This window comes from Sarcophilus harrisii, chromosome 6 (assembly GCF_902635505.1).
Source record: "Sarcophilus harrisii chromosome 6, mSarHar1.11, whole genome shotgun sequence".
Taxonomy (NCBI): Eukaryota; Metazoa; Chordata; class Mammalia; order Dasyuromorphia; family Dasyuridae; genus Sarcophilus; species Sarcophilus harrisii.
Genome location: NC_045431.1, coordinates 163,394,948 through 163,405,731, shown reverse-complemented (window position 1 = coordinate 163,405,731; position 10,784 = coordinate 163,394,948). Strand labels below are relative to the sequence as shown.

The 10,784-nt window shown below is 33.9% G+C and overlaps 1 protein-coding gene across 1 annotated transcript; it reads left to right on the top strand.

Moving 5' to 3' along the window:
- The first annotated feature begins 309 nt into the window (after nucleotides 1-309).
- LOC105750846 (submaxillary gland androgen-regulated protein 3A-like) lies at nucleotides 310-9,343 on the top strand. Its single transcript, XM_031944267.1, has 3 exons — nucleotides 310-857; nucleotides 2,244-2,319; nucleotides 7,962-9,343. The coding sequence occupies exons 1-3, from the start codon at nucleotides 655-657 to the stop codon at nucleotides 8,376-8,378; spliced, it is 696 nt and encodes a 231-aa protein (XP_031800127.1). The 5' UTR covers nucleotides 310-654; the 3' UTR covers nucleotides 8,379-9,343.
- Nucleotides 9,344-10,784: the final 1,441 nt, after the last annotated feature.

Genomic DNA, 10,784 nt, shown 5'->3' with positions numbered 1-10,784 from the left:
GATATTTCTAAAAGATTTCTTATAAAATTGCTCACAGGAATTGAACTTATCATGAAAGAGATCTTTTTTAAAATTATACAATAAGTCAATATGAGGACAAAATATGAAGTGTTGAGAGTTTCTTAATGATGTCCCAAGTGATGGTTTCCAAATTATAAAAATATAGCCCAGAATATTGGTGATTCTTTTCCTTTAGAAAAAAAAGATAAAGTACATAATACCAGAAATAGATAGATAGATAGATAGATAGATAGATAGATGTGGTAATAGAAATATATATATATATATATATTTACATACATATAATAGGTTGATAGTAGATAAATATATGAAATATATGGCCTGTAATAGAAATCTATGCACAGATATAATAGGAAGAAAGATAAATTGATTTGTGGATTGATAAATGATGGATATGTCAGATAGATAGAAAAATATATATTAATAAACAAAAAAGAAACATACATACTAACAAAGATACAAACAATAAGTATATAGATAGATGGTAGATATAATGCATATAAATGTGTATTTACTGTACACACTTTTACTAAGTAATTATTGATTTTTTTAAGGAACATGGCAGATCCCATTTCTCATAAAAGAAAACAATTGCCAAAGTTGGCAGATTATAAATATCTCTTCTTTGAGTAAATGAAGTCAACCCAGAAGTGTCCTTACCTCCTCTCAAATCAAACCTTGTTTCTCTCAATCAGAAAAGTCAGGCACGAGGACTATAAAAACAAGTTGTTTCCCTTGTGCATGTCCTATTCTGTGGTGCTTCTGTGGTCCTCAAAGCAGAGACTACTCAGAATTTACCTGAAGAGTATTGTCTTGAGAAGAAGCCAACCCCACAGGTAGGTACTTGGCAATCTTTAACTTTGGATTCTCGAGGCTTTGCTCAGATTCTTAACCATAGCATTTTTAATTTATTTTGTTAATTAATTAATTAATTTTATTTATTTAATTCTGCAAAATACTTTACAAATATCATATCATTTTATTCTCCTGACAACCCTGGGAGGTGGTTGCAATTATTATCCCCATTTTAACGATGAATCAATAAATCAATCAACTAGTATTTATTAAGCACCTACATGGCTATTTTTTTCTCCATATATTGTTTTAAGTAACAACCCAATCAGAAAAATGAAAAACATCTGTTTAACTCTCTCAAGGCAGCTAAGTAGTCAGTGAATACCAGCCCTGGAGTCAGGAGAACATGAGTTCAAATCCAGATTCAGATACTTATTAGCTATGTGATCCTGAGCAAGTCAATTAACCCTGTTTGCTTCAGTTTCTTTACCTGTAAAATGAGCTAGGGAAGAAAATGGTAAACTATTCCAGTATCTTTACCCAAAAAATCACAAATGGGATCATAACGAATCAGACACAATTAGAATGACTCAACAACAATAATATCTCTCTCTTGGCTTGTTGGCAATCTTTGGTCCAGAGTCATGGTTTTGATCCCATCAGACATATTTAGGAAGAGTACTTAACTCTTCTCATCTACAAGGATGATTATTCTACTGCAAGGTGAAAAGTTGTCTTCCATTTCATCAGAAGGAATGGAGCTATTGACTTTCATTTCATTCAAACTCTGTGAGCAATCAAATAGCCTGGGGATGTAGAAAGACCCCAGAGGAAGTATTCTTGCTGCCCAGGTACCTTGGATGAGTTCTGAAATAATTCAAACTGGTCAAGGATAGGGAGGAATAAGGGGATAGGGCAGTGTGCCCAACCACCCACTATCTCCTAGCCATTTATGTAGCCTAGCCCCAAAAGGAGAAGAAGAAAAAAAAGAGGATATAAATACAGTTAGTACATTGTAAAGAGTTAGAAACTACATAATTGTGATTTAGTAATAATAACAATTTTATTAAATGGGATATCTGGATTGTGATTTTATCAGCGTAGGGAAATTTTCTACTTGGAAACTCCTTTTACTCATGAAAATCAGCAACTTGTCTATATTTTAGAATCTTAGGAAATTGTTTGGGGGAGTAAAGAATTAAATGACTTGTCCATATATCATATCATGAAGTGACATACTTCCAAAGTTAGTTCACTAAAAATTATGCCATGTTACTTCTCTCCTTTTATTAGTGATAATAACATGATAATTTGCTTTCATCATCTTATCTAAGAATAATTGGATCTCTTTGAATCTAATTAGGTTTCTCCCTAAAATTTAAAATTTTTCATAACTGTCTCTAACTATTTAACAATCTATGTAACAGCTTTTGGGGAGTTGCAAAAATGAAGACAGCATCATCACTGATTGTGGTCCTTGTGACTCTTGCTGCTTGCTTCTCTGTAAGTACTATCCATCCTAACCATCTTTTCCTTACTGCTCTTATTAACTGTATTTTAGATAATTTAAATCCATGATTGTATTTTAAATAATTTTAATCCATGTAATAATGATCCTTTATATAAAATAGAATTCCTAAGTCACCATATATATTTAGTCTCATTTTACGTTGAAATTAGGTTTATTTATACAATAAATTAATTTATACTATTTTAGACTCATTAAAAAAAAATTCCATGCCCTTCCTCATTTAATTGAAGTAATTTAGCTAACACATTTTGTGTTTGAAATATCATTTTTCAATAATAATAATAGCTAACATTTATATAGCACTTTAAGGTTTGCAAAGCACTTCGCAAACATTATCTCATTTTATCATCATAATAACTCAAAAAGATAGGTCCTGTTATTATCCTCATTTTACAGATGAGGCAGACAGATTACAGTAACTTCCCCAGAGTCATATAATTAGGAGGTATTTGAGGTCAGATTTGAACTTAGGTCTCCCTGACTCCTCACTAGATAAGGCAGAAGAGACTAGATTCAAGGAGAATTCTCAATCAATACATATATATTCAGCACCTACTATATACCAGGCATTAGTTCTCAGAGGAAAGTGGACAGCCTTTCCACAGGGCAAATAGATGGGTAGAATGGATTAGAACTGCATTTTACTCAGACCCATCTTGTCCTTTCTCTTTTGCAAAAATTACAAATATCAAATATTCAAAGGATGAGGCATTGGGGTCAACAGAAGAGCATGTTTCGTTAGAATTTTCTTCATTTCTTGTCTAATCTTTAATTTTTTAAGCCAACCAAAAATAATTAAAGTTGAAAAAGCATTGTTTTTAAGAAAGAAAATTGAGTCACATGAATATATTAATTTATATCCTGAAAATTTTCTTGTAAGAGGGATTTTTTTTTTTGTAAAGTAAATCATCTTTTCATTTACATATACTATAAGTTCTGGAACAGCAAGGTGTTGCCTTAGCACATAAAGTGCACAGCTTTATGTCAGGAAGACTCATTTTCCTGAGTTCAAATCTAGCCTTAGAAACTTCCTAGCTGTATGACACTGGGCAAGTCTCTTAATCTTTGCCTCAGTTTCCTCATCTATAAAATGAACTGGAGAAGGAAATGGCCAACCACTCCAATATCTTTGTCAAGAAAACCCCAAATGGGATCATGAATGGAATGGAAGCATGACTGAAACAACTCAATAACAATACTATATTTTCTCTCAAGAGAAAAAGTGTAAAGTATATTGCTTGCTAATAAAATAAATGACCGTGGGGCGAAATCCCCCTAGCTTTTAGAGATCAGGAAAATGTCTGCATGCACTGATACGGATTGGGGATCATAACTGCATACAGACATTATCCTAAAAGCCTTTTCCTGAGGCATTGATGGCTTCTTCCAACCTAAATTTCCTTGTAAATTATCATCCATTCCCCACCATTCTTCAGATTATCAACATCTCAGGGGATGTATCCACTGCAGTTATAGCTCAGTATCTGGAGAAGACCATCCTAGTTATAAAGCTCTCCTGTGTTTGAGAAGTTCTCCCTAGGTTGGTGCCCAAGGCACAGAGGATAATTAAGGGCATGGCCCATAGCAACCTACATCTCTGACCATTCCTGAATGAGTCTATAGTTTTTCCCAATATGATTTCCAGACTGAGATGACTTGTTTATGTCTTAATAATAATAATTAATATTTATATAGCACCTACTTTTTGCCAGGTACCATGTTAAGCACTTTACAAATATCTCATTTTATCCTCACAGTAATTCTATGAGGTAGATGCTATTATTTTCCCAATTTTTCAGATGAGAAAGCTAAGGAAGATAGAGATTAAGTGACTTGTCCAATATCATATAATTGGTAAACGGCTGAGACTTGATTTGAACTTAGGTCTATCTGCCTCCAGGCTGAATTTTCTAACATAGAGTTTCTCTTAATACAATAGAACTTTGTGAATACAAAGCTGAAAAAACAGGACAATATTGTTTTCCCTACCACTAAATAAAAAACAAACAAAAAAAAATAACCTAATACTTTCAGTATTTGTGTAGTTGACCACATTTTTTAAAAAACCACCAAATATATAAATGTATAAAACCCACTAAATATATAAATGTATAAAACCCACTAAATATATAAATGCAAAAATTAACCCTAGATTTGGATTTCCATATTTGATATTGGCATCTTTCTGTTTCTGAGATTATCTACAAAGTTAAAAAAAAAAAAAAAAGGAAGAAATACCAATTATCAAAAAGTCCCTTTTCAAAGGTCTCAAAGCAAACGACACTTCCTTAGCACCTTAAGGTTTCTGAAATGAAACTGCATTATCTCAACTGATCCTGACAAAAATCTTGTAAGATTGCATTCTATAAATTTATAGATGAGGAAACAGGTGATTAGAGAGGTCCACTGACATGCCGGGAACCATACATTTGACAAAATATTTGGAAAAAGTTTGGAATCCAAGTCTTTCTGATTCATGAATTCTCCACCTATTACACTATTCTTGAATACAAATAGCCAAGAAATTATTATAGAAATAGCAGAATAAATGCCACGTGTGAGAGTAACTTTTTTCCCCCTGAGGAAATTAGGGTTAAATGAATTGCCAGGGTCATAAAGTTAGTTAGTGTTAAGTGTCTGAGGCTAGATTTGAACTCAGATCCTCCTGACTTCAGAGGAGGTGCACTATCCACCACACCACCTAGCTGCTCCTGGCTTGGGTAACTTTGAACAAGTTCCTTAAAGACTCTGTTGGTTGTTTTATTCATCTGTGTGAAGAGAGACTAGAGTCTTGAATTATAGAATTATATAATGTCAAAAGTAAAGAGAACTTACATATTATTTATTCTGATCTATTCAAAATGAGGCAGGGAGGTAATTCAAAGAATAAAGCATTAGAACAGGAACCAGGAGAAATTGAATTTGAATTTGGCCTTGGACCCTTCCTATCTTGTGGTCTCAGAAAAGTCACTTAACTTCTACTTGCCTTGGTTTCCCCATCTGAAAAATGGAGATAAGAGCACCTACCTTCTAGATAGGTTGTTGTGGGGATAAAATAGGATATTTACAAGGCTTTTAGATGATCACCATTATTATCCCCCCCCCCCCCAAATCATAAAGGCTAGGAAGCCCTTCAAGTTTCTCTTAAATGCCGCGGGTTAAAATGTGATTCAATTGAATTCAACAAGTTTTCATTAAGAACCTTACTATTCATACCACATTGTAATCCTTACAACAGGATTTCTTGTGAATTAAACTTTCTTCAATTTCATCACATTTAAATGTTAATTTAAATTTGTTTTCATCAAATTTAAATCCCAGAATTAGAAGAAATCTGAAAAATCATCTAATCTAATCAGTATCTGTCCTGAAATCCTCTTCATCTGCAATATTCCCAACAAATATTTGTTTGGCTTCTACATGAAGATGTAAAAAGACAGAAAGTTCATTATTCATCAAGGCAGCTCTCTATCACTTTTTGGTTATTGTCAGCCTTTCCAGTCATGTCCAATTCTTTGTGACTCCATTTGGGGTTTTCAAAGGCAAAGATACTAAAGTGATTTGCCATTTCTTTCTCCAACTCATTTTACAAGTGATGAATCTGTGGCAAAGAGTTAAGTGACTTAACCAGGGTCACATAGCTAGGAAGTATCTGAGGTCAGATTTGAACTCAGGAAGATGTACCTGCTAGCTGCTCCTTGGCTACCTTATATTCTTTGGGATACTTAAATCAGAACCTATGCAAAAACATTGTGAAAAGAAACTTTGTCCTCCCTCCATCTCATCTCACAAGCTTGGAGAACTCTTAGAAGTTGCTATTCTTGCAATACCAGAATATATATATATATATATTGTAGATGGGGTCCATTCCGGTAACATGTACTTCCTTAGTCCTGGTACACCTGCTCTAGGTCTGAGTTTATCTCTACTCCATGCTTCCCTGTTCCCTACTCCCCAATCTTAGTCATTACAGGAAAAGACTGGCAATTAAGTCATTAGCAGCTTTCTGTCTAACCACTTATTTGACCACCTCATCTCTGAACCCTCCCAAGATATCTTGGGGTTTACCGGCTAGCTTTCATTCTTAATGACCTTGCCTTAAACCAGTCTGATTCTCATTGGCCACCAATAGGTTCTAGATACTTGGTCTTTGTTTGGATCCTGATTGACTCTGAATGTCAATAGCAATCATTTATGCTTTGGCCAGAAATCCTGAGGATCTTCTCCTGATAGAATAATTATTTGATCGATTGATTTAGATTTGGGGAGTAGTAAGGAGGGGGGGAAATAGGTGAAAGCAATTGCTACTTGGACTTAGTCACTGAATGGGTGCAGCTTCAGTCAAAATGAGACCTATTGAAAAACTTAATTTAAAAAGGCCAAGGTCTCCCATTTTCATCCAGAGCTATCTCCAGTCATCCTGATCTTTATCTTGTCATTGAACCCAGTTGGGGAAAGTGAGGCTAAGCGAGTAAAATGGCGTCCATAATTCCAGCATTAGCATGAAGGAGAAGAAAGGTTACCAGAATTCCTAAGGAGAAAATGAAATTGGTCCAGTTTGAAAATCAAAGCTCCCTTGCCGGTCAGTAAGATGACCACACTCTATGATAGTCCCTTGAATTTTCAGCCTGAGTAAGGTAAAAGACCCCAACATAAAATTCTCCTTAAATCTTCTTTTTAATTTGAAACTCTGGTCTTTTTCACTAGTCCAAATCCCTCCAAATTATCTACAAAAGATTTTGTCTTCTACTTTCCCCACATCCTTCTGTCATGGAAACTGGAAAAAATAAACTCCTGGAAACTATTATGTGCAGCCCTGCTGTGGCACTACTTAATATTGACTGGTATTGAAATTATTTTTATACATATATGTCTTCTCTGCAGATCAGAGATTTCATTTTTGGTGGGTCTTTGTGTAGCCTATGGTAAATAGCAAAGCAATTTATATGAAATAAGCATTACATAAATATTTATTTAGTGAATGAGTACATGAATGAGCAAATGTATTTAAGGTCCCAAATAAGATCAAAAAAAAAATTTTATGAGGGAATAAGGCAATATTCATCTAGTCATTCACACCAATACAGGCCATTATGGAAATACTCTATGAATAATCATCACAAAGGCCATTGCTGAGTTCTCCTACTGGGAAGGAGTATCAACTACTGGCCATAATTCAGACTCATAAAGCAGATAGAAGATTTGGGCAAATACCTGAGAAGCCAACAGTTGTCATAAGATAAGTCTCTCTAGTCTGTGTTCTTGTTCTTTACCAAAAATAGAATTAAGTGAGCAGACAGGATACCTATTAGCAGCATTTCCATCTACGATCAATACACATGGAATCTAGAATGTCAGATGCTTCTGGATCTCATGAATAGCATAAGGCTAACTTTATCCTTCTAACGGATATCCATGAGTAAGATAACAAAGCCACAGGCAAAAAAAAACTCCAAATAAAGAAAGATACTTAAATTCCTTTTTTCCTGATCAATATTCAATGACATACTAAACTGTATGACTATGGAAAGAATCATTGAAATATAAGAATTTTCTACCATGTAACTTAGAATAATGATATTACTAATGGATGGTTTTCTTTTTCTTTCAACAGTCTAATGAATGTCACAGAAGACCCTACCGCCACAGGCATCATCGTGGCCCTCTCCTACCAGGACAAGATCCATTTCTCTATTATCCACCTTACCTTCCCCCTATACCACCCAGACAACCCTTTCCTCCTTACTTCCCACTTCCTCCCAATATTCCTTACTTTCCAAGACCAAGGCCATTTCCACCAATAATTCCTAATTTTCCTCCTATTAATCCTATTGTTGTTACCACTTCTACCCAACCCACTACCACCACTACCACCACCACCACTGCTGCTCCCACCACTGCCGCTCCCACCACCACTGCTCCCACCAGTACTGCTTCTCCCACCACCGCTGCCAACCCAAATACAACCACAGCTACTACTCCTAACATTTTTTCTGACTTGTGGAATAAGTTAAATTCCTTTTTTGGATGAGGATGAGGCAATAAAATGCCCAAGGATCTCATCTCTTAAGAGAAATTTATCTGCAAAGGCAAAAGACAAAATAATCATCCTTTCTCCAAACATAATTCTTAGTAACTGCAAAAATAGAACTCTGAAACCTCAGAGAATATTCATTAGTATTGCTATTAACAATACTATCATGGAATGCTAAATATTACAAATTATAGATAAGGTTTCACTCCTCCAGTAACATGGACCCATGAAATGAAACCCCTAAGTAATGCAGGATGCCAAGAAATGACGATCAATACGAAAGATGTCACCAAAATGTATAGATGGGCAGAGGCAGAGGGCAAAATTACATTATGATTCAATTTATCTAGTTTTCCGCTAGTCCTCGAAAAAAAATTACCCATATTGTGACAAAGACTATGCAACAAATACAAAATGTCCTTGTGAGTAATAAATATTTTGAATTTTAAAAAATATGTATACATTTTATTTAAAGTATAAGAAAGACAATTCTAATAGGAAGAAAATTTTTTTTAAAAAAATCATGGAATCTTGAGCCATGTCAAAAAACAATCATCATTTTGTTAAGTGATGGATGTTAGAGTGGATAGAGATCTCATATCAAAACCTGGGAAATCAGTGACCAATAATGGCAAGTCATTTTATCCTCCAAGTTTTAGAGACTTCTCAAAGATTCAAAGACTGGAGATGTTGACCTGTATGGAGAGAGGAGCCCAAAGTATATTATATCATAGTATATCACCAGGCAATGAAGAATAACCTATTGAAAGCAACATTTACCCATCATAAATTGTAAAGTGAACCTTGATTTTGCATTGCATGATAGACTAAATCTACTCTCAATGTAAGGATAATAATTGAAGGATTTGAGGTCATTTTTCCTTTCTGTCAATACATCTAACAATTGTGGTCAATGCTATGTTGATTTTTCCTATCTAATAAATGTTTAAAGCATCTATTTATTTTTATTTGACATTTGAGTAATTATAGGCTTTTGGAAGGAGAGATTTGTATATTTCTCTTCCTGGATATTTATTTCAGTAGGTTTGGATGAATTGCTCTGCAGATGTTGGAAAAGTAATTTAAATATCCTCATGAAGGATCCTAGAACCTGTGGTCTTTTCCCACTTAGGGAGAAGACTGCTCCTGCCCCAGAAAATTTGATACTTATCTGAGTTCATATCAAAAGTAATCCATCAACTATAGTGGCAGCAGCAACAGTAACTATAGAAGACATTTTGCTTATGAAGGATTGATCATGAGCCTTGAGCAACTGCCAGCTGCATTTCTTTGTGGTATATATTAAAAATCAAATTACTATCTAAAACATCTTTAGCTTACATAAATACAAATATTATGAACTGACAATTCTCTTCTTATAGAGAAATTTAGTAACTGCATTGAGTAGGGGGATCAGGAGAATAAAACAAAGAACCTTAAAACCATATCTATAAAAGGAAAAAGCAAGACAAATGAGACATCTGAATAATGAATACCCAAAATCATTCCACTGAACTGAATTGATCCAGAGTCTCACCAAAGGAAATTGTAGATTTTTTTTAGATCTAGAAGGATTATATCCTTGGACAATCCTGGTATATTTTAAAGTTAAACAGTGGAATGCTGTAGATGATAGCATTAATAATAATAATAACAATATTAATTATAATAATTATTTATTCATTTATTCATCACTTTAATGTTTGCTTGCAAAACACTTTGTATACATATATTTGCATACTTGCATACATATACACATGTGTACATATAATTTCATTTGATCCTTACAACAACATTGAGTTATAAATATGATTATCATCTCATCACAGAGATGAAGAAATTGCAGTTCAATGAAGCAGGTCACACAAATTCTAAGTGCTTAAGAATAATCAAACATAGAAGTCCAGCTGTCAAGTTCATCATCAAACAGCCAACCAGAGGAAGTTTTTCAACTTGTTCCCTTTTTAAAAAAAAAATCAATCAACAGCTATTTATTAAGTATATGATCTGAAATATGGCATTGTTCTAGGTCGTGGGGATACAAGTATAAACCAGAACCTTTCTTTAGTCTTGGATCATGATCATACTTGTCATGATAAATCAAGCATCATCAAAAGTGCCTCAGTGAGCAATCTAATTTTCAAGTTGTTGTTATAGGAGTCTCATTACAAATGCCAGATCTTCAAAGCTATCAAAGGAATTGATGGAGAAAAAATGCAAAAGAAGGTAGTCTAGCCTTAAAAAAAAAAATCTTAAAATGTATTATAAAATGATAATCAAATTAAATTAAATAAGTGATAATTAAAATCTCAAAATGTATAATAAAGTGATAATTATCAAAAGCAACCTGGTATTGACTAAGGAATAGAGCCACTATCAGTGGAATAGATCAGGTACATTTTT